The sequence below is a fragment of the Ursus maritimus genome, unplaced genomic scaffold (assembly GCF_017311325.1).
Source record: "Ursus maritimus isolate PB19 unplaced genomic scaffold, ASM1731132v1 scaffold_17, whole genome shotgun sequence".
NCBI classification, from domain to species: domain Eukaryota; kingdom Metazoa; phylum Chordata; class Mammalia; order Carnivora; family Ursidae; genus Ursus; species Ursus maritimus.
In genome coordinates, this window is record NW_024424119.1 from 27,539,235 (window position 1) to 27,564,272 (window position 25,038).

General features: G+C 39.1%; 1 protein-coding gene across 4 annotated transcripts in view; it reads left to right on the forward strand.

Annotated features, from left to right (window-relative positions):
• The first annotated feature begins 1,009 nt into the window (after nucleotides 1–1,009).
• The window catches only part of TDRD7 (tudor domain containing 7), a 74,401-nt gene continuing 50,372 nt past the window's right edge, over nucleotides 1,010–25,038 (forward strand). For 2 of the 4 annotated variants that reach the window (XM_040631636.1, XM_040631637.1), the window contains exons 1-4: nucleotides 1,010–1,152; nucleotides 15,179–15,391; nucleotides 17,743–17,884; nucleotides 18,872–19,085. In XM_040631636.1, the coding sequence (XP_040487570.1) occupies nucleotides 15,185–15,391; nucleotides 17,743–17,884; nucleotides 18,872–19,085 (563 nt within the window). In that variant the 5' untranslated portion in view covers nucleotides 1,010–1,152; nucleotides 15,179–15,184. Of the gene's footprint in view, nucleotides 1,153–15,178; nucleotides 15,392–17,742; nucleotides 17,885–18,871; nucleotides 19,086–25,038 lie in introns of those variants that run through there. The other 2 variants (XM_040631635.1, XM_008707860.2) reach the window with 2 other exon arrangements.

Below are 25,038 nucleotides of genomic sequence, written 5' to 3' on the forward strand. Positions count from 1 at the left end.
AGGATTATAAAACTGACCCGGGGAAACTTTTTGGGGGTGATGGATGTGTTCATTATTTTTATGGCAGTGATAGGTCCACAGCTGTCTACATATGTGAAAACATCAAGTCATACATTCTAACTGCGCAGTTTACAGTATGCCAATTACACTCAATAAAGCTGTAAAAAAAATACTGCTGAAAAAAAATGCAGACCTCAGTAAATGCATATAGAATAAATGCAGGGAAGTGTTCAATGTTAAAGGAATACAAACCAATATGTCCAATATATGTTGGTAGAATTAATGTGTAGAAGAAATAAATTAATGAATATTAGGTGTTCAATAATTTTGTAATGAATGAAGGAATGAATTCGACAAAATTTACGTCACCCTTACGTGCCAGGCACAATCCTAGGCTCTGCGAATAGACTGGAGAGCATGACAAAGATCCCTGTGCTCATAGAGCTTCAATTTGAGGCTAGTAGACAATGAAAAAGATTAGTAAAATACATATAGTGTGCCCAATAGGTGCTAAGAGAGAGAAAGCTGAGGAGAGAGAAAATATCGGGGACTGACATTTTTGAAAGTGGCACCCTCCTTGAAAAGGGAACCGAGCGGACCAGGTGGATGTCTGGTAGAGTGAAAAGTAACTGCCCCACAATTGACGAAAAGAATGAGCAAGAATTGAATGAAATGTCTGACGAGTGAACGAAGGCAGCTGTAGGAGGAGCGCACGAGTGCTGGCGAAGTCCTGCTGGGTCCTACTGGGTCCCGGGCCCTCGCAGCCCGTCCACACTTGAGTCGTGCACGAGGAGGCGCGCCTGAGTCCGCCCCGCAGTCGTCTTCCGCCGTCGGCCCGTGCGTGGGCACGCGCAGAAACCGCTAGGCGGCGTCGGTTTCCCTTCCCACGCGCGGACGCCGGCGTGGGCCGACGCGGCCGGAGAGCCCGCGCGTGCGCAGAGCCGAGGCCGGGCTGCCCTCGGGGCGGGGCGGAGCGGGGCGGGGCGGAGTGGGGCGGGGCGGGGGCTTGAGGTGATTCCCGAGCCGCGGTGGCGGCTCCGGCCGTGCGGGGAAACCGAAAGTGGGCGGCGGCCGTGGTTGTGGCCCTGGCGGAGACGGCAGCGGGAGCTGGGCCCGGAGGCGTGGGGACGGGCCGTGGGCCCCCGGGAAGAGGTGAGCGCAGGTCTTGCCCCTGCGGGCGCGACAGGTGCCGGGCGACGTCGGACGAGGCTTGGGGCGGGCGCGGCGCACCTGGGTCACTAGCAGGACAGTGGCCCGGGCGGGACTCGAACGGGCCTGGGGCCTCTTCCCTGCAGCCGCAGGGGATGCCCTGGGGGGGGAGTTGGAGTTCCAGAGCGTTGTGTTTTAAATCTCTGATGGGACCCCTCCCCCGGCCGCCGGGTGACAGGCTGGGCGTCCACCCAGGAGCCAGACAGACCCTCCCGCCGCCGGGACACTCAGTGCAACGGGGGAAATGAAGCAGTGGGGGTGTGGACGAGGGGCGGGAGACGCTGACCAGGAAGTGGTTCCACAGCCGCCCGCCCGGAGCAGGGCATGTCAGAGCCCCCGGCTGTCTGAGCTTGGTTATTTTACACCGTGAGCTTTCAGTCCCTCAAAGGCACGGGCCTCTCTGCGGACCAGCCCATGCAGGCCGCTCAGGTAATGCAGGACCCAAATACTATACATTGCTCTCGAACCGTGAGCCCCAGGCGGGTACCCAGCCAGGAGGGAAACATAATCCATGAATGAGTTGTCTCTTAACTTTGATCAAGATCCAGCAGGGTCAGGTGCTCAGCCTCAAATTAATGGGAGGGGGCTTGGAGCCCATACAACTTTTCTGCTCCGTTCCGCTTGCGGGGTACGGTATATTCCCGGTTATAACCAGTCCCAAATAGTTTCAGAGAGCAAGAAGGGGAAATACCTGTATTAGAAAAAGTCCTGGCCCACAAGGATTCTGATAACCACCAACAAAACAAAACAAAACTACTGATCTGGGTCAACCGCCCCACCCCCCATCGTGCAGGTGGAAAACTTGCAGTAAAGTGTTCTGCCTGGTGATATGCAGCAACTTAATGACAGAAGTGAAACTTAGATCCAAATTTCTAACTCATCCTCGGCTGCCTTGATGTGTGGGTGTTGCATACTGCAAATAGTGTGGGCTTTGCAGACCTGGGTTGGAAATCTGGGCTTCTCCTCTTACTAATTGTGGATCGTGAATAAATTACTTTCTTTGAGCCTGCTTTTCTGTGTATCAAATGGAAATGTTTGACATAATTCCACACAGCTTTTGTGAGGTAACTACTGTAAATCCTTTGGCTTATAATAATGGTCAAGAAATATTAACTCTTTTCCTTCTCCCAAACTTCCCATATTTTATATAATTGGATTTCAGTTTCATGGAGTTCTCTAATCTGACATTAATTGGCACGTGGTGGGGCTTTTTCCATTTCCACTTAATTGACATTTCAGAGCATCAGTTCCATGCAAAGTACTGTGCTGGGTGCAGTATAATTGCTCCTGGGGCCAGCTGCATTAGAATCCACATCTCCCGTGCTGCAGCCCAGGGCCCTTTGGTGGCACACAGATTTCCTCTTTGCTAGTTAAACACGGTGAGACTGTGAGGCAGCAGTTGGCAGTGCCTTCAGATTTCAGTCCCTGTAGACTGGAGATGGAACATAATCCCTGCTAATGCCCTTTTAAGTGTATTGGTTGAATGTGGCTGAATGAACTACTGTTTTGTACCAAGAGATTTAAACTTCTTGAAGGACTTGTCTTTAAATTCTCTGTGCAATGTAATCTAGTTGGAGACTTAATATGAATTTATGGGAAAATACTTTATAATCCAACTCTAAGTGCCTATTCTGTGTTTGATCAAGTGCTGTTTTCAAGAACTGAGATTCGGCAGAGTGTTTTGCATCTGGGTGCTTTCAGGATCAGCAGATGAATACAGTAAGGACCCACGTTCCTTGGTAGTTGAGTGACATGTAATTCCATATTTATGTGAATTGTTTTTTTNNNNTTTCCCTATGCAAACTTATTTTCTCTGCCCTCTACTCCCATCTTTGTGCCTTGGAAAGCTTCATTCTTTTTATTTCCCCAATGGGCCAAATGTATTTTTTTTAATTTTGTCATTCAAACTATTTAAAAGTAATCGATTTTGTCATTTTTAGCTGTGATATGTATATATGCCAATTAGAGCTTCTGCTCAGCGCAAGATACTTAGTGACTTATATAGCTGTGTAGCTTTGTCAGGAGGAAGCAAGCCTATGGTTTCCATTAGATCTGTGGATCCCACTTCAGAACTTGAAGGACTCCCAAGGAAAGTTGAGAATCACAGATCTTGTCCATCTTCCTATCTTCCATATGAAAAAAAGAGACCTGAAGTGACTCGCTCAAAGGGTCACAGGTAATTAGTAGCAGAACTAGGATTAAGATCCCAAATCCTAACTAAGCCACTTTATTATCTCAAGAGTTTTTTTCTCTAATATGTAGATTTATGAAAATCCCTTACTTATTATTCATAATATATAGTTAGTAATGCATGTACAGTTTAGAGCTTGAAATTACAACAACAACAATAATAATAATAATAATAAATGCTCCCTAATGATACCCTAAGGAAATATATCATCACCTGAAGGCATTAATTACTATCTTTCCTTTTAAGAAGAGTTGGTAAAGGAGTAATTCAGGTGGTAACAAGTAGACTATATTCTAATTGGAAAGAAAAAAGAACATGTTAAACTGTTGCAAGATGAGAAATCATCCTGAAAGGGTCTCAGACCAAAACCTTCCCTCTCTTAGGCTCTCGTTTATTGATTTGTAAAATGGGGGGTTGGGGATAAACTAGATATCTAAAATCTTTTTGGCACAGACATTCTGAACTTTGAGGGCCTGAGTTGTTGCTAAAATAGTTAGTGTCTTTAGGTAAAAGGGCAGCCAGTTACCATAAGTATTTTCCCTAAGGAGGTACTAAAAATTGCATAGCTGACTAAAGTAGGTAAGAGAGATTACTCGGTGATTTCAACTTACCCTAGTAATTCTTCAGATTTATTCTGGGGTTTAGTGCCACTCTTCGACTCAAATTTATGACATTGAAGAAGATGAGCCAAACAGTACGGTTGGAAATAGGTGAGAAAAGAGAAACTTAGAGAAGAGAAAGCACAGGTGAGAGCCGGACCGGCTTGGCTAATGGATAGTGAGGAATCTCAGACTCTGGGAAGCACAAAGCATGTAAATGACTGAGTCAGGGAGGCTAGTGGTAAAGACCGTATCTAGAGGACACTGAAACCACATTCTCCGAATAAGACTTTCTCAGGACAATTACCAGGTATATTAAGGAGAAAAGCTGTGAATTTCCAAAATACAGTTTTGAGTGTGAGAATTATTTTAGGCTATTTAAATCATTTAAATATTGCTTTCTTAAAGGTTACTTTCCCTACTCCTTGCCTCACTTCTTGTACATCATTAGCACTTTGGAGTGTTCTGTGATTTGTGTAGTAAAAAGAAAAAGGGCAGAGTGAAAGGATAAAAGGAAGTGTCAATTGCTACCACTGAATATTTGCAACAAGTTAGAGATGCTTTTGGATTTGGGTGCCGTGCCCTTAAATCAGAACGTGCTGATCCCTGCTCCCTGCCACTTTAAGGGCCGATCACTAAGTCGGTGTTCCCTAAGTCCAAATTACTTGCAGAAGCCAATTCTACACATTTGGAGCAGCTATCTAAAAGGAAGCCCTAATTTTGGGAACCAGAAGACCTGGGTTCTTGTTGTGGTTCTGGCCATAAAAATATGTGAGACCTGGAATAATTGCTCTGGGCCTCAGTTTCCTCATTATTAAACTGAAGGGCTTGGAGGAGATGGTCTGAAGGTGCCCACCAGTATGCCATGCTTCTCTCAACTCCCTACTCTGAGGTTGGGCCCACCATCCTATGCTGCTTTCCGAAGCCGGGCAGGGTGTGGGAACATTGTGGGATTGTGGTCTAGCACAGAATCTCTGCTCCCTGAGCCTTTGCCAAAGCAGTAAGTGACTTTTTGTCTACTAATTAAGTGAGAAATCTTGGAGGAGATCCAGTGGTTTTCTTACCAAGCTTTCCAGTTCATAAGTATGTTAATGAGGCAAATAAGAAAATCTGGGAAAATTCTGATATTTCAAATTTAATGCTGTACTAAAAATTTCTCCAATATACCAATGCTTTTATCATTGTGCTCCTAGCCATTTAATGCATATATTCAGAGGTAGTTTCCCATCCACATCACGCTTCCAGGAAGTGCAAGTAACTACTGAATGCCAAATACCCTAGTAAGCTCATATAACTCTACTGTTGATGCTTGTCATTCAGAAGAGAAGCAAGGAAAGGAGGAGGAAAAAGAGCAAGACAAAGAAGTGAAAGTCAAGTGCAATTTGTTGTGACCTATTGTGGCCATTTTCTTCCTCCCTAAGGTCTTTGCTAACTGACCTTGGTTAGTTTTTGAGGTCAAAAATACTCTGTTTAAGTAATTCCCCAGACCCACCTCCACTTTACTCTGCTGTTTAAGATTATTCAGCTCAAGCAGACCCTATATTGTCTAAGGAAACCCTTAAGAATTTTAACCTGAAAAGCCGTGGTCTAAAACAGAGATAACCAGCCTTATTTCTCTCAGCGTATCCTAACTTATGGTCACCAGGACTTGCATAACATTCCCAAAATAAAAGTAATTTAAGTTTTCTTAAACTCAGAATTAATATTTCTAACAACACTTTCAGAGAGTAGAAATAAGGGGAAAGAGAGTTGAAAGATCAAAATGGCAACTTTAAAAATTTGGGGAGCCACTTCAGAGAAACTTCCAAACTTAATTTTTTGGGGGAAGGATACCTAAAGGTTTGCCATTGAGACACAGAGTTGAAATTCCCATAAACTTCCTCTTGTGCTTCTAATGGATGACATCCAAGATAATAAACTTAATTTTTATAGTTAGAGGAAAGTGTTGTATGCTTTTTACAAAAGTTATTGAGTGTAATTGTCGTCTTCAGAAAATTTAGACCATTTTAAAGCAATATAGATTGGAAAATAATGATTTTTTTAAAAGCTTTAGTTGTAACTTTCTTTTTCATTGCCCAATGTAATAATGCTAATGTAGAAATCGCAAATGCAACTGGAAGAAATTGACAAGCATGAGAGTACCACCTACATCTGAACAAGGTGTATAGTCAGTCACATTTTCCCTCCCAGGCTTTACTGTGCTTCACTGCTTCTCACCAGCTTTGAGATCTTCAGTCTCATAGTCCAAGGGACCACCTTTCCCTCCAGAAAGTTATAGCTACTAAAAGCTGTTGTGAATTCAGTATCAATTTGTTTGTGAATCCCAACAGTATATGCACACTGTTTGAAAAACAGGAATACATGTAAGTGTGAGATACTTACTGAATTTAGGCAGTGCCTCCGGCTCATTGGGATGTGTGAACTTACAGTAACACTGTGTCCCTCACCTGGACTTACTCATTGAGAGCACTGGCTCAGAGTGAAAGGCCTTGAAATAATCTACCTGATGTTTCTCAACCACAGCTTGGTGACATAATAGGCTGTCTCAGTTAATAACAATCATTAAACTCTGCAAGTCATTTTTTAATAAAGTAAATTAAAGATGATTAATAGTTCACATGCATTATGCTATATTTTAGTAAGTAGAAAAGGAGTATTAGATAGATGGAGGATTTCTCACTCATTCATCTAATGTTAACTGAGCTCTTGTTGTGGGCTAGGCACTAAGGATTCAGTAGTGAACAAAACCTCACAAATCCAGCTTTCATGGAGCTTATAATCAAGTTGGGGAAACAGATGGTACAATTAAATAAGGAATACTGGGCAGTGATAAGTGCGAAAGAGTGAAATAAAGTAGGGAAGGGGTGTAGGGAATACTGGGCAGCTAGTGTAACAGTTCTAATTTTGGATAAGGTGGCCGAGGAAGGCCTTGCTGAGAAGGTAACCTTCGAGCAAATACCTGAAGGAGTTGAGGCAGTGAGCTGTGTGGCCCCTGTGTGGAGAAGAGATTCTAGGAGGTGAAGTGGAAGCTGAGAGAAGCTCAGAGGCAATTGCCCCAATCCAGGTGAGAGATGTCGTTGGCATGGACTAGAGCGACCACCACGGAGATAGTCAGGAGTGGGGAAACTGCGAATGTCAGCCTGTCTGTCTGCATGTATCACGTGATGATGGTGGTAAGGAGTTGAGAACCACGGATACTGAGTTGCTTCAATTTACATAGAAGGATATCAGAGCCCCAGGAGAAAGGATTTGTTCCAGGAAAATAAGTGCTCTTTGCATAGTGATATTGAACTTGGAGTCACCAGCAAGAAGAGGCGTGGGCACAGCCTTCTGCAATCCTCCGTCTCTCCCCACAATCAAATCAAAATCAGTATATCAACTGCTAGTTAGCAGCACCCCCAAATTGTTAATGTTTGGGAGATCCTTGCTGGCAGTTCTTTCTGAGCAGAACTTAGGAAGGTAGAAGTGGCATTTCAAAGAAAGTGGTCTGAAGTGGTTCTCCCAAGGGTGGAAGTAGAAGGCTTTCATATAGGGCAGCCTATAGACCCAGTCTCTGATTAGCTTCTAAGACGGGATTAGACTTGTCCTTTCAAGCCAGCATCATAATGGAGTTCTATTATGTTTTAGTCATAGGATGTCCATTCGTGAGTAGAATGCATTTATGAGAATTTGTTCACCCCCACAAATTAGTGATTGCTGCCCACCCACTAATGTAGCTGGGGAGAAGTAAACCACAGTGAGGAGGTAGTAACGGAACAGATGCTCTTTCCAGAAAAAAGGGAAGGAGGAGGCAGTAGAAAGTCCTTCTCAAGGTGAAGGATAAGTCCTTCCTACTGAAACTCTCGGCAGGAATTTATAGTGCTTCTGACTGGGGAGGAGCCAGATGTACTAAATAGTCTGGTCTGAACAGATGCAGGTACACTGCTCACACCCAAGTGGGTGGGTTCCTACATGTGTGCTGACCACCTGGCATCATATCTACACATCACATGTGCATGATTCATAGTCCAGGCCCATCTGCGGATACACAGAGATACAAAGTCCAGCTTTACTCGGAAGAGCTCTAGATGGACAGGTGGGAGGGACAGAGATTTGAAGGAAAGAAGATGGGAAAGGTGGGGGTAAAAAAGTTGGGGAGGCTTGGCTCTGGGAGGTCAGTAGGTTATCCTTTAGTTTCTCCCTTTGCAAATTAGAACTTGTCCAGCCTCCATTATGATTTTTCCTACTTGAAGAAGTAACTGTGCAGTTAAGGTTCAGTGATCATTGACTGTTGAGTCAGGAACCATTACAAATCAAAGTCTGTCTCTTCCATCGGGAGTTTACTACTTAAGAGCCAGAACTTACACTTTAGATTTAACTTCTGGTAACCTTGAAATACAGGTCCCAAAGCCATCCTCTCTGAGCTGCTCGCCAACATAGGCAAAGTGTGGTTGGACATCAGGGGAATGGAGGTTTTGAGACTCTGCAGCTGTTGTCTTTTGCTGCCATGAATTTTCTATTTACTCTTTAGAATGCCTGTCTGTCTCGCTGACTTGGAATCTATACCATCCCTGTGAGTGGCTTCCATACATCTTATCATATCTTGCTTATTTAACTTCCCTGAGCTTTGGTTTTCTCATCTACAGATTGAGAATATTTTCCCCCCAGAATTATTATGTATATTAAATTTTTATAAAATCCAAATCTCAGAATTCAGATTCTCACAAGAGAAAAAAAGAACATATGTCTACCCAAAGATTTGTACTATTCAAAGCAGCCTTATTTATAATAGCCCCCAAACTGGAAGCAATCCAAGTACCTGTCAACATTCGGATGGGTAAATGAATTGTGGCATGTCTACACTTATCATAGTATACGAAGTATTTGCTGGTAAATGGGGAAACATGGATGAAACTCAAGAATACCAGGCAAAAGTGATCTCGACTGACAGAAACCACTGCTGCCAGGAGCCGGGACAGCGCGTATGAGAGGGGGAGAGTTGACTGCAAAGCGGCACAACTTGAAAGAAGTGCTTTTTCTCAGACTTATTGATATATACTTTACATATAATAAAAGTCACCCTTTTTTGTTTGCAGTTTTATGAATTTTGACAAACTTACATAGTTTGCCAATCAAGATGTGGAATATTTCCATCACTCCCAAAATTGCCCCGTGTCTTGTTCGTAGTCCATCCCCTCCCTGTACTCCCATCCCTTGGCAACCACTGATCAAATTTCTATGCGGATAGTCTTGCCTTTTCCAGAATGTTACATAAATAGAATCCTACAGCATAGAGTCTTTTGTGTCTGGCTTTTTCCACTTAGCATAATGTGTGAATCATCCATACAGTTTTATGTATCAATAGTTCGTTCCTTTTAATTGCTGCGTAGTACTTCCCTGCATGGCTGTGCCACATTTGTTGATTCATTCACCTGCTCATAGACATTTGGACTGTTTCTAACTTGGTGGTAATTATGAATAAAGCTACTATAAATATTTAAGTACAGGTTTTTGTATGAACGTATGTCATTCTTTCTCTTGGGTAATGACCTACATGTAAGTTTTTTGGATCATATGATAAGTATATGCTTCTTACTTCATAAGAAACTGCCAGGCTGCTTTTTGTCAAAGTGCTGTTTTGCAAGCCCACCAGACATGTGCGAGAATTCTACTTGCTCTGCATTCGTATCAGCACTTCACACTGTTGGTTATTTAAAAGTTTAAGCTGTTCTAATAGATGGGTAGTGATGCCTCATTGCGGATTTAATTTTCATTTCTCTAATGGATAATGTGGTTTTGGCTATCTGCGTCTCTACGTTAGTAAATTCAGGTGTGTGCTCAAATCTTTTGCACATTTTAAATTGGGCTCTTTGTTTTCTTACTGAGTTTTGAGTGTCGTTTATATACACTGATTACCAGTCCTTTACCAGGTATGTTATGAAAATATATTCTTTCAGTCTGTGGCTTGTCTTTTCATTTTCTCAACAGAAGTTTAAATTTAAAAGAGCAGAAATTTAAAATTTTGATGAGATCCAATTTGTCAATTTTTTCTTCTGTGTTCTAAAAAAAAAATCTTTGCCAAGCCCAAGATTGCAAAGATTTACTCCTTTGTTTTTTGTTTTTAGACATTTTACAGTTTTAGCTTTTCCAAGTAGGACCTAACTGGTCTGTTTGAGTTAATTTTTGAATATGTTTAAGGTTCATTTTTTGCATTTGGAGGAATAGTGTTCCAGCACTCTTCATTGAACTTTTGTCCTTTGAATCTTTTTGGTAACTTTGTCGAAAATCAGTTGACTAGATATGTGTTGGTCTATTTCTGGATTATGTATTCTGTTCTGTTGATGTGACTGTCCTTTTGACAATACCTACGTTACTTTGATTAATATACTTTTATAGTAATTCTTGAAATCAGTCTTTTTGCACTGGCTAGGACCTCCAGTGTGATAATGAACAAGAATGAAGAGGGTGAACATTCTTCTTGTCCAGTTCCCGATCTTAGGGAGAAAGCATTCATTCTTTTCTTGTTACATATTGTATTAGCTGTGGGTTTTTCACAGATATTCTTTATCAGGTTGAGGAGGTCCCCTTCTACTCTTATTTTCTGAGAGTTTTTATAAATGATTTTGAACTTTGTCAAATGTCTTTTCTTCACCTATTGATATCATGTGGTTTTTCTCCTTTAGTCTGTTGATACAGTCAGTTACATTGGCTGATTTATGAATGTTGAACCGTTCTTGCATTTCTAGAGTAAACCGTAGTTGATAGTGATGTGTTATCCTTCTTACAGACTATTGGATTTGATTTGTTAATATTTTTGTTAGGAACTTTTATAATTATGTTAATGAGGGATGTTGGTTTGTGCTTTTCTTATAATGTCTTTTTCTGGTTTCCGTGTCAGCATAATGTTGGCCTTATAAAAGGAGTTTAGATGTAATTCCCTTCCCCTATGTTTTTTTTATTTTTAGTTTTATTTTTTTTAAAGATTTTATTTATTTATTTGACAGAGATAGAGACAGCCAGTGAGAGAGGGAACGCAAGCAGGGGGAGTGGGAGAGGAAGAAGCAGGCTCATAGCGGAGGAGCCTGATGTGGGGCTCGATCCCAGAACACCGGGATCACGCCCTGAGCCGAAGGCAGACGCTTAACGACTGAGCCACCCAGGCGCCCGTCCCCTATGTTTTTTAGAAGAGTTTGTGTAGAAGTAGTATTATTTTTTCTTGAAGTTTTTGGTGGAATTGACAATAAAACCATCTGGATTTGAGTTTTCCTTGTGTGAAGGTTTTTAGCCACAAATTTAACTTCTCTAATAGATATATAAGGATATTAATGTTACCTATTTCTTCTTAAATAAGCTTTGGAATTTATGTCTTTCAGTGAATTTACTCCATTTCATCTAATTGACCAAATTTATTGGCATAAGTTGTTCATCATATTTGCTTTTTAATGTCTATAGGACCTGTCTCGATGGCCTGTTCTTTAGTCCCACTAATAATAATTCGTGTCCTCTCTCTTTTTTTCTTTATTAATATACCTGGAAGTTTACCAATTTTATTGATGTTTTTAAAAAACTAGTTTTGGTTTCATGATTTTTTCTTCAACTTTCTTTTCTATTTCATTACTGATATGTTTCATCAGTTCAATATTGATTTTGTTTTCATTTTTATTACTTCCTTCCTTTTACTTACTTTTGTTATAATTTTCTCTCTTTTCTCAAGGTAGTAAGTAAATTAGATCACTGAATTGAGACCTTTCTTCTTTTCTACATAAGCATATAATGCTGCAAAATTCCCTTTAAATATTTTTTTTAAAGATTTTATTTACTTATTTGACAGAGATAGCCAGTGAGAGAGGGAACACAAGCAGAGGGAGTGGGAGAGGAAGAAGCAGGCTTCCAGTGGAGGAGCCCGATGTGGGGCTCGATCCCATAACGCCGGGATCACGCCCTGAGCCGAAGGCAGCCGCTTAACAACTGCGCCACCCAGGCGCCCCCCTTTAAATATTATTTTAACCATCCAGCAAATTTTTGTACATTGTGTTTTCATTTATTTAAAAATACTTTCTGATATTTTTGTTTTGAAAGAGGCTTCCTTTCTGACCCTTGGTTTTTTAGGAGCATGTCATTAAATTTGCAAATGCATAGGGATTGTCCACATATCTTTCTGTTACTGATACCTAATTTAATTTTTTTCTGGTCATGAGATACTCTTTGTATAACTTCAGTTATTCTAAGTTGGTCAAGGATTGTCTTAAGTCCCAGAATATATTCTGTCTTGGTGAATGCCCCCACGTGCTCTTGAGAAGAATGTTATGTTCTGCTACTATTGGGGTAGAGTCTTCTATAAATATCAATTAGGTCAGTTTGGTTGATGTTAATCAGCTATTCTATATCCTTACTGATTTTTTGCTTACTGGTTCTACCAGTTACTGAGAAAGAAGTTTTGAATTTTCCAAATGATTGTAAAGATATTTATTCTTTCAGCTCTGTTGGTTTCCGCTTTGTGTGTTTTGAAGCACTGATATTTGGTACAGTCACATTTAGGTTTGTTATATCTTTCTGATGAATTAACTCCTTAATTATGTAATGTCTGTCCTTATCCCAGGTGATATTCCTTGTTCTGGTATTAATAAATATGGCATATCTTTTTACTTTGAACCTATGTTGTGTATGTATTTAAAATAGATTTCTCGTATATAGTGTATAGGTAAGTCTTTTATATCCACTCCACCAATCCTGAATTTTTATTGGATATTTTCAGTGTTTACATTTGACGTAATCATTGCTATGGTTGGCTTTAAATCTACCACTTTACCATGTGTTTTCTATTTGTGCTATCTGTTCTTTGTGGTGGTGGTGTTTCTGCCCACTGCCCCTATTTGCCTAATTTTTTTTTTTTTACTTCTAATAGCTTTTGCTTTTTAATTTCAGTGTAGTTAATATACGGTGTTATATAGTTTCAGGTGTACATCTAATTACTTTTTGATTGACTCTTTTCTGTTTTATCTTTACTACTGGCTTATTAATTATGCTTTTTTAATGGGGCGCCTGGGTGGCACAGCAGTTAAGCGTCTGCCTTTGGCTCAGGGCGTGATCCTGGCGATCTGGGATCGAGCCCCACATCAGGCTCTTCCGCTATGAGCCTGCTTCTTCCTCTCCCACTCCCCCTGCTTGTGTTCCCTCTCTCGCTGGTTGTCTCTATCTCTGTCGAATAAATAAATAAAATTAAAAAAAAAATTTAGTGATTGCCATAAGGTTTACAATAATGTCTTTATCACATTCCCCTTTCAAATAATATTATACTACACATTGTGTATATACACATAGTATTAATTAAATGTTGGTGCTGGTGGTGACAATTTGAACTGAGTTAATGTTTAGCAGAGGGAAGTATATAATAAGTATTTAGGTTATTTGCTGTGTAAACCTCGTCATTTGAGTATCATATTTATAATTAAGAGCACTCACAAATAAGCCGATATCTTATCTCCTTTTCAAAATGGACAAATGAGGGAATTGCTAGCATTGTATGCTATTCCTCCTTCTTGTTTTGTAAACCAGAGAAAGAATAAGACTGTCTAGAATTCTGTACTGTCCAATATAGTATCCATTAGCCACTTTAAATTCCAATTAAATTAAAAATTCAATTCCTCAGTGGTGCTGGCCACATTTCAAGTGCTCAGTCACCACATGCATTGGACAGCACAGATATAAAACACTTCCATCAGTACAGAAAGTTCTGTTGGGTAGCACTGTTGAAGGAAGAATTTTTTTAACAAGTTGTCCATAGCTTGCCTTCCTAAGTCCACTTTTCCTGGCTTCTTGAATGTCATTCTCTCATTGTATCACCATTCCATTTACTATTAGTCCAAAGAGAATATGAGTGGTTAATCTTGAAAAATGTCAGTTTACGGACCAATGAAAATCCTTAGCCAGGGTCCCCACAGATTTCTTTGGTACCAAAATTCATTTTTTCTCTTGCTTGACCTGTCTGCTGTGTATGACACTTTTGAATATGCCATTCTTCTTGGTTTTTTCCTTTTTGTTTATATGACATGAGCTCTGCCTTTTCTACTTGTATCTCTCTGGTCACTTTTCCTCAGCCTTGTATAGGTTCTTCTTTCTCTGCCCATGCTTTAATGACAGCCTTCCATAGAGGTCCATCCTTAAGCTTATTTTTGTCTCCCTGGATACCAAATACCACATGTATGTTGAAGGCCAACAACTCTAAATCCACCTCAGATCTCTAACCTGAATTCCTAGTGACTATATTCGTGTGGCTGACCTACAAGCATTCCAGCCTCCATATGTCCCAGAGGAATTCATTCTCTTCTCTTGCAAACCCGTCTTACCTCATCTCAGTGTGGGTCATTACTGCCTACCATGTTTCTAAGCTAGAAACTTGGGAACTTCCCTCATTATACAAACCAGGTAATCAATTTCTGTTGATTCTACGTCCTAATTACCTCTCAAATTGATTTTTTGTTTATTCCCAGGGCACTGTATCTTTACAACTCATTAGTTTTTTCCTTTGCATTTATCTTCCCCACTACTGAATAGTTATCTTCTCTAAAATGCAGAGCTGATCACTTTATTCCCCTATTTAAAATATCTCTAAGGCCCCACATTATGTTTGTCAGAACGCACATGTTAACATAATACAGGAGTCTCCTCTGAGTCTGCCTCTTTCCACCTCTCCTACCCCCATCTTTCAGTCCTCATCTTATAATCTTAGTCTTTGTTCAATCATGTCCAGCCACTTAACCGCCTGGAATTCCTCAGAATCAACCATGTACTTCTCTCTGACCTCTATGCCTTTTGAACTTCCTGTTCCCTTTACTTGAGGCTGACACCTCTCCCCATCCTTACCCCACACTCCTTTTCCTCCTTGCCTTTTCCTTTTCCTCCTTTCCTGGCTGATTCCTTCATGTCCTTCAGCATTCCATTCAGGCCTTCCCTTATCCGGGAAAAATTCCCTGATGTCTTCCCTCCCCAGACTTGTCTTTTGGCCCACCTGACTTCTCTGTCTTCTCATAGTGTTCTGTGATTTTCTCCACCATAGCAGTTATTGCTCTGTATTGAAATAGCACAGAAAGTATTCAGTAATAGTTGATGGGATAATCTAACACATGTGCACTCTGAACATCTATTTGAATCCATAGACTAATGAATCCTATTATAGTAACCTTCTATTGTGTTCTTATAGGTGAAGATGCTGGAAGCAGATCTGGTTTCAAAAATGCTACGAGCTGTCCTACAGTCTCATAAGAACGGAATAGCATTACCCCGGCTCCAAGGAGAGTACAGATCCTTGACTGGAGACTGGATCCCCTTTAAGCAGTTAGGTTACCCTACACTAGAAGCCTATCTGAGAAGTGTGCCAGCAGTTGTGAGGATAGAGACTAGTAGATCTGGAGAGGTAAGAAGGTAACTGTGCATGTCACAAGAGTCAAACCAATTTTAATTGCCTACCTGGCACTTCTAATCTCCTAATTCGGATAGAAGTCAAAGTGAAAGATTGGTAGTGATAGAACAGCATCCGAAGCACAGCCTAGATTCTGATGTCTTTTACTTTATCCCTCAAATTCTTTTCATTGTAAAAATAAGACTCTAATCACATTGAATAAAACATTTTAAAGTTAAAGTTTGCCCAGTCATTAGTGTTCAAGCAAAATAAGTGTACTGGAGACCTAATTGCCAGGTGTCACACCCCATGCATTATAAACCTGCTACAACTGTTTTTGCCCAGGTCATGATGACCTCCTGGTTACCAAAGCTAATACTTTTAAATTCTCGTTGTTTGACCTCATTCCTCTCTGTTCCTATTATCTGGACCCTAGTTCAATCCCTAATGGATCATTCAGCACTTTGATTATTACAGGGCTATCCCCACCATTCTCCTTGTCTTGAATCCCTTCTTTCTCTAGGCTGTTCTGGCCTTCACACCAATACGATCATATTATTTAAATTTTTTAATTTCTTTGGAAGAATATTTTATGTATAACATAGCAATTTGGTGTAGCAATGAAATGTTTTATTGCACATACCCTGTGACCCAGCAGTTTCACCTCTTGGCATCTGCCCAATGTACAGTGTGAAAAATCTAGACAAACCATCGTCCAAAAGACAAAAAGCACCCACCTCCCCAAACAGCACATTCTTCTGGGTACATTTCTTCATGTGTAGATAGACATAACAGGTTTGGGCTATTTCTCCCCAAAACTTGTAATAGTTTTTGGTCTGTTTGGTGGCATAGGGAAGGCGGTGGAGGAGGGAAAAGGGGACCAGGATTGGGAGAGTGATCAAAGGGAAGGCTCACCTGATCTGTAATAATTTTTAAGGAGCATGTATAAATTAATTAACTATTATATTAATAATAAAACTTGTTTCAACACCCCTGATTCTCCCAGACAGCTCTAACCACGCCCTCTTCTGTCTACTTGACACTTTGTAATACATCCACGATAGCTCTTGACACAGTGTTTTATATTTAGTCTCTTTGTGTCTTTTTCCTTTGTAAGTTTCTTGAGGATGAATGGTTGTTTTTTCACCCCTAATAGTTGGTGCTTAATAAATATGTGTTTGACTGTGTGAATGATCAAATGTGTGCATGAGTTAATAAATTAATAATGCCTCATATGGCTACTCTGCTATAATTTACTCAACCCTGTTCTCCTATTATGAACATTTTTAATGTTTCCAAGTTTTGATTACTAAAATAACCCCCACTGCACATATTTGGGTATGTAAATTTTTCTTCTTTTCAATCGTATTCTTGTAATATATTTTCAGGAATAGAAATACTGGGCCAAAGAATAGGAGTATGCCCTGGCTTATGTAAAGCCTCATTGCTGATTTCAACTTAGACTTTTTAACACTAGGTGGGGCTTTAGAGACCTACATACTTGAAAAAAATCTCCTTTATATCACACCAGTTTTTTCAAAAGATAAGCTGAGCTGCTGTGTTTTAAGTAGATGCCACAGGGTCCAGGGCCTCTGCTTGCCCTGCCTTGCCCTCACCCCTCACCCCTATACCACCGTGAGGCTCCAGAGCTGCCATTGAACAGTTTGAAAACCCCAGATCTAAGTCTATTCCCGCTTTACAGCTGAGAATACTAAGATGTGGGAGGTAAACTGATTTGTCCCAAGTCACCCAGTTAATCCACTTCAGTGACAAGATTAGGATTGGGTGGTCTTTGAGAGGTAATACAAACAGCAATTATGAGTACGTACTTTGGATTCAAAGAGGTAGCCTAGACAGATTTTCACAGAACCTCAACTTCATGATGACCTGTTAGGGAATAAATAAATGTTTTACTTCAAAAAAAAAAAAAAACAAAAAACAAAAAAAACAAAGAGGTAGCCTAGCTGTATGACTTAGGAAGCTTGCTTAACTTTCCTGAGCCTCCATTACCCATGTATAAAACGGAAATAAAATATATCTCAAGGATTATATGAGATAATATGTGTGACACAGGTTTCTTCTGTTTCATTTGTTAATCACATAGTACCTAGCACATTGTAGATGCTTAATGAATACCTATTTAAGGAATAAATACAATTTTCAATTTGAGGAAAGATTATTTAATGTTCTAGACTATATAGAATATGTAATTTTGCTCTAACAGTATCAAGGGGAGAGACGTAAATATTTGCATATAGTTTGATTTGGGATGTGTAAACTCACTAAGATCCACTTTTAAAAATGAGCCTCTAGGCACCAGTGAATCTGAGAATTGTTTCTCCTCTCACCTTGCCTCTCATGAATAGATTACCTGCTATGCCATGGCCTGCACAGAAACTGCAAGAATTGCTCAGCTTGTGGCTCGTCAGAGGAGTTCTAAAAGGAAAACCGGGCGGCAAGTTAATTGTCAGATGAGAGTAAAGAAAACCATGCCATTTTTTCTAGAAGGTGAGTTCTTTTCATACGCTAAAATTTTAAGCCTGTCCATGAATACATTGTCATATGGAATTATGGAAGCATTGCTTGTATTCATGATGAACACCTATGTTTGTTAACATTCACATGTCAAGGGGGGAATCCTAAAGCTAGTATTTCCTTTTGAAATTGACTTCCATCACCAGATGATGAGCGTGACTTACTAAGTTATTATACAGCATGAAATGATTCAGAATAGATTTTAATTAAGCTTATTGTGGCAAAACGTTGCTTTATTCTTTTAAGTTATTTGGGGGAAAAACCTAATCCAGAATGTTGGATGAACCAAGAACCTAGGATTTAATGCCTTATTTAGCAAATCGTATCTTGATACTAAAATCATGTGTTTATACTTTAATACTAAAATCCTCTATTTTCAGGGGAAAAACCATGAATTATATAATACACAAAGGTGTTGTAGGCAACTCAGCCAGTGTTTACTGAATACTTATCTCAAAGAGCTTTTAATCATTCTAAAACTAAATTCTCAAGATGTAGTTCAATGATAATATAAAAGAGTAGATTCCTAAATGCCACAGTGAGCATTTTCAACAAGGGAGCAATTGCGGTGAGAATGGCAATGGAGGGCTTCATGGTTAAGGGGAACTTGACCCAGACCTGGACGATGGGAAGAATTCAAATTGATGGAGGAGAGATGGGAGGACTGAGTATGCTGCATTTGTAGCAGCATGAAGTGGCTTCCACTGAAGGGTTGATTGGTGAGTAGGAGGAGTAACTGGCAAGTTTAGCAGATGGAGACACATTTTAAAGAATCTCATCTGCTAAAAACCAATCTATTCTTCCCCTACTGACAAGCCCTGTAGTGGCAACTTCCTCGTGTTCTTACAAACTGTTCTGAGAATAGAGACCCACAGAAAACATCTGGACAGGGGAGTGGCATAGTGAAAACTAGGCTTTTGGGAAGCTAATTGATTTTATTATGTATGCCTAACTTCATAGGAAAACCAAAAGCAACCCTCAGACAACCAGGAATTTCTTCAGATTTTTCAATCAGCAAAAAACCTAATCCAACACTGTTAAGAGACAGAGGAAACTCTCTTGGAGTTAAGTCTGTTGCTGAAATGCCGCCTTACACGTTACACACAGCTATCGGAAGCGAAGTATTCAAAGACGTTCCAGTGCAGAGGCATGTGACCATGTCTACCAACAACAGGTATTTGGGCTTTATCTGGCTAAAAGGAGAAGTTTGGTGAACGTAGGATAATAAAGGTTAAAAATGTATATTCAGTATGAGAAGGAAATACTTTTTGTTTTATCTAATGTAAGTTCACATGTAGTAGGAAAATGCATCATTACTACAAGGCCACTTTTCCTGCTGCCTAAATGTCATTGTCTGAATATCTTCATTTTATATTTTCTCTGCATTTTTGGTAATCTCTCCTTATAAAATTCATATTGAAAGCTCTCACGGGAAAAAAAAAAGCTCTCACAAGTTATTCTAATATGCTATTTCAGCATAACTACAATTTTTTTCTGAAACCCTTCCTTATAATTACTTTTGTAAATTTTTGGTAAAATCTTATTGATTTGCACATTCCACTGTGCTCTAATAATCATGTCCATAATTATACAGTAGCATCATACATCCATGCATCAGAATATCGGACAGAATAAGGACAAGCTTAAAGTCTTAGTTTGGGTGCTGCCATTTACTAGCCAAGGGAATAAGTGAGATTATTTCATCTTTTGGGCTGTGGTTTCCTCATTCATTTAATGAAAATGTTAAACTAGGTGATCTCAAAGTTCCTTTCTGGCTCTAAATCTTACGCTTTTATAAGGTAATTCATGTCAGCAAACTATGACCCATGTGCCAAACTTGGCCCATTGCCTGTTTTTTGGTAAATAAAGTTTTATAGAAACAAAGCCACATCCCTCTGTTCATATATTATCTGTGGTTGCTTTTGCGCAACCACAGAGTTGAGTAGTTGTGCAGAGATAGTATGGCCTGCAAAATCTAAAATGTGTACTAGTGGACCGTTTACAGGAAAGTTTACCAACTCCTGATATAGATGAATCAGTATCACATTCTTTCATTCTTTTTGTGCCTTTATAAAACAAATTTTATTGTATCATATCTGTTCAAAAGTCCCAGCACTGCCCCCATACTAGAATATTTGGAAAGAATTAATTATTTTTAATAAGTTAGATAAAATTTTTCATAATGGTATATATTTAATGCTCATTATGGCTAGTTATTATAATTTTGGTGAAGTCTAGGAAATACATAGTTAAAACTTGGATCTTCATCCAAAACACTGGTTGGGTCCAGTATATGACCGAGGTACCATTATCTCCTCTAGTTGTGTGCCTAAATTTCAAGATCCATTTTGAATTGAATCTATAAAATGAGAGCAAGACTTAGACATTCTGAATTGTGGTCCCAGGGGGACAGTCTCTATCCCATGGTCTGGTGTCTCCTACCTGTCTCTTAGTGGCAATGGGCAATGTATGTAAGTGCCTTCCATTCCTCTAGGTTGCACCAGCAGTGACTGAGTGGAAGCTGTGCCAGCACCAAGCAGCCCAAAGAGCAGGCCCAAGATGGTGCTTTCCGACCGACAGCCTAGTGTGTTCTCACCCTTCTACCTAGCAGCATTAGGTCCGGGGAAATGCATTCTACTCCTATCAGTAGCACCTTCAGAGTTAAAGAAGGAGCCCAACAGCAACAAATAAATGTACTAGACCAGAATAGCATCATGAGGGCACTGAAAAATGAGTTATCATTGGAACTGCAGCCTACGAAAGTGGGCCAGAAGCTATGTGCTAAACCTAAGCAGGGTAACTATCTGCTAAAATATGACTTTCAAATAGAATTCAGAGTCTCCTAACATATGTCCAAATGTCCAGGATACAATAAAAAAAATCATTTGTTATACTAAGAACCAGAATAATGACATCTTGAATGAGAAAAGACAATTGACAGATGCCAACACCAAGATGAATCAAATATTGAAATTATCTGGCAAGAATTTTAAAGCAGCTCTCTTAAAAATGCTTCAATGAATAATTGCAAATAATTTGAAAAAAAGTGGAAAAATAGAGAATTCACTGAAGAAATAGAATATAAAAAAGAACCAAATGAAACTATAGTACTAAAAAATGGAATACCAGACTACAGAATTCACTGGGTAAGCTCAATGACAGAATGAGTATAACAGAGGAGAGAATCTGTGAACTTGAAGCTAGAGCAATATAAATGACCCAATATGAACAACAGAGTAAGTAGACTTCCTTCAAATACAAAGTAAAACAAATTTAAAAAACACCTAGCAGAGCCTGAGGGGCCTATGGAAACAAAACACCTAGAAGAGCCTTAGGGACCTGTGGGGAAAATAAGAAGAGGTCTAATGTTTGTATTATCAGAGTCTCAGGAGAGACTCAGGAGAAGAGAAAGAGTGGGGCTGAAAGAGTATTTGAAGGCACAGTGGCTGAAAACTTCTCAAATGTGGCTAAGGACATAAACCTACAGATTCAAGAGTTCAGAGAGTCCTAAATAGGTTAAATCCATAGAAACTCACATGAAGACACATCATAATTAAACTTCTAAAAACTAAAGACAAAGAAAAAATCATGAAAACAGCCAGAGAGAAATAACATATCATCTACGGGGGAATACTAGCTTTTTAAAAATTTTATATATATATTTATTTGTTTTAGAGAGAGAGATTAGTAAAAACTATTACTAAAATTTGAGGGCTCACCAAATCTTTTGAGAAGCTGATAAAAGACATAAATGATCTTCCCAGAAAAATAAATGTGTACACATATACATACATCTTTGTATATTAATTCAGGAGATTCATGGGCCCCAGAAGCCCTTTCTCAAAACCTCTGGTTAAGAACTCATGCCTGCCAGTTAACAAACTGGAAGGTTCTAGAAAAATAACATGATGGATATTTTATGATATTGTAGGTATCAAGCTAAGTTTACCATGTGTCACCAGTAAAATAGAAAGAGGGGTCAGGAGTAAGGATATATGATTGATTTGGGATTTTTCTGGTTTATATGAGGGAAGGAAATATTTTTCTCTAAAATAATGTAATTCATGATTTTTATTAAGGTGATAAGATGACTAAATTAGGTATTTAATATATTTATCCATAAAACATAGATAAATATGGTGCTAAAGGTCAAGGTTCCCATTAGGCCCAGAAAGAGAAAAGAAATTGTCGTGTATATATTATAATGAGTAAAATCATGGACTTTGGATAGTAATAAATGGCTGCCTGGCATTAGCCAACATCTTTCAAGTATTAAGCTAAATGAATATAAATTTAGTATTGGTTTCTGAGTCTGTGTATGTTTAAAGCTATTGTATGTTTAGTACATCCTAAATATTTGTAGGAAGCATTTTCTAAAATACATTTATTGCTTTGTTCTGATTGCAAAAGTATTATGTGTATGGTATAGAAAATTTGCAAAATATAAGGAAGTAAAAGGAATTTTTAAAATTGCCTCTAATCCAAAAATAAATGTAAACTTTTAAAGTATCTATCTTTTGGAGGTGCCTGGGTGACTCAGTTGATGAAGCATCTGACTCTTGACTTCAGCTCATGTCATGATCTCAGGGTCCTGGGATGGAGCCCCGCATGGGCCTCCGCACTCAGTGGGGAGTCTGCTTGAGGATTCTGTCTTGCCCTTTCACTCTGCCCCTCCCTCTGTGCTCTCTCTCAAATAAGTAAATCTTTTAAAAATATATCTATTTTAGGGGAGCCTGGGTGGTGCAGTTGGTTAAGCACCTGACTTGCTTTCAGCTTAGGTTGTGATCTTGTGGTCATGAGATCGGGCCCTGCATCAGGCTCTGTGCCCATTCAGAGTTGGCTTGAGATTCTCTCTCCCTCTCCCTCTGCTCCTTCCTCTGCTCTCTCTGTCTCTCTAATATATATAGATATAGATATAGATATAGATATACATATACATATAGATGTAGATATATATAGATATATAGATATAGATATATATAGATATATAGATATAGATATATAGATATATTATTTACATGTATATAAGTTTTTAAAAATACAAATGGGATCATGCTATGTATTACTGTTTTATAACCTGTTTTAAAGGTAATATATTGTTAACCCACAAGGTTAAGAGTATTTCTACGTTATCAGTTTTTTAAACTTGTTTGTTTGTTTGTTTGTTTGTTTTAAGTAATCTCTCCACCCAGTGTGGGGCTCAAACTCATGACCCAAGATCAAGAGTCACATACTCTTCTGACTGAGCCAGCCAGGCACCCCAACATTATCATTTTTCATGTTGTCAGGGAAGTCCATTGTCCAACCACCTATTGTTGAATATAAATGATTTCCATTATTGTAAGTAGTTCTACAATGAACATATCTGTAGAACAGTCCTTGCGTATATTCATAACCGGTTCCTTAGAATAAATTGGTAAAATTGGGTAAGAAGGTATACATACTAAGACTATTACTAATTTGTGGCCTACACAGTTTATACCAATTATATTCTAGAATCATATGGATGTGATTGTTTCTTTGTACCCCTGCCAACACTAGGCATCAGTTTTTTAGTTGATACTCTAAAAGGTGAAAAAATGTACCTGTGTTTTAATGTCTATTTCTTTGACTTTGATTCTTAAGGAGGTTATAATTTTGTCATATGTTTACTCAACCATTTGTAAATCTTTTATGAATTACATGCCTTTGCCCTTTGCATGACTCTTCTGGGTTTTTTTCTTTTCTCATTTGTAAAAATAATTTATAAATTAAGGATGTTAACCTTTTGTAATATGTTAGCAATGTTTCTTCAGTTTATTTCATTTTGGTTGTTCATTATACAAAAACTTTAAAATTTTACATAGTTACAGCTATTAGTCTGTTCCCTGTGGCTGCTGTCTTTAGGTGTTATGCTTAGAAAAGCATTTCTACCCCAATATTATGTAATAGGTCTTCTGTTTTCTATTAGAATGTTTTGGTTTCATTAAGTCTTTAATCCAGAATTTATGTGGTTGTATAGCATGAGAGTTAGCAGTCTTATTAGCCAGGTGTTCTAATACCAGTCATTACATAATCTTTTCTTTCCATGCTGGTTTCAAATGCTGTCTTAACATTTATTATTTTGTTTCTTAAAAGACAAATAGTGGGGCTATAATATAAATTATTATATAATTTATAATAATAAATTGTTATAAATATATGACTCAGTTTCTGAGCTTTCCATTCAGAATCACTAATTATCTGTCTATTCTTTTGCTGTGCCAACCTATTCAGATTATTATAACTATAATGTGTCAATAACCTTTACTCTCTACTTCCTCCTTTCTCTACTGATTTGGTTTCTTCCTTCTATCATGTGCTTTCATTATACCTCTTGCCACTATCATAGCACTTAGTAGGTTTTGTTTTTATAAATTTTGTCAGTGCATTATTACATATTTTCATGTAAGAGATTATACAAATCTAGCAGTTTATGCATATTTATTTTGTCCTGGTTTCTGTGGGTCAGGTGTCTGATACTGCTTAGCTGGGGCCTTTGCTTCAGTCCCTTACGAGGCTGCAGGGAAGGTACTGGCCGTGGCTGGGGTGAACTGAGCAAGAATCTGCCTCTGGGCTGATGCACATGGTTGTTGGCATAATCATTTCCTTTCAGTTTTTTCTCAGTGCCCAAGTTCCTAGCTGTTGGCCAAAGACCACCTTCAATTTCTTTCCATATAGGCCTCCCCAATATGTCCATTTGCTTCATCAAAGCCAGCAAGGGAGAGATTATGCTGGCAGGGGGGAAGATTAGAATCTTTTGTAACCTAATCATTTGTAATCCCTTTAGCCTTGAAATATTCTGTTGGTTAGAAGCAAGTGACTCAAGGGAGCAGATTACACAAGGCTGTGGATACCAAGAGGCAAGAATCACTGGGGGCCATGTCCTAGCTGCTTCCCACAGTCTGTTTTCTCAACTATATGTATAGTCTGTGATATAGAGGTGTGTTTCTCTTGCGTAATCATAGATCATTACTGTCTCCCCATGCCTACACATAGTATGTCCTTAGATAACTGTTTTTGGGGTAAGAATGTATCTCTAATACATGGCATATGCTTAGATTTGATGGGGTGGTTTTTTTTTTTTTTTTTTTTTTGGCCCGTTTTAA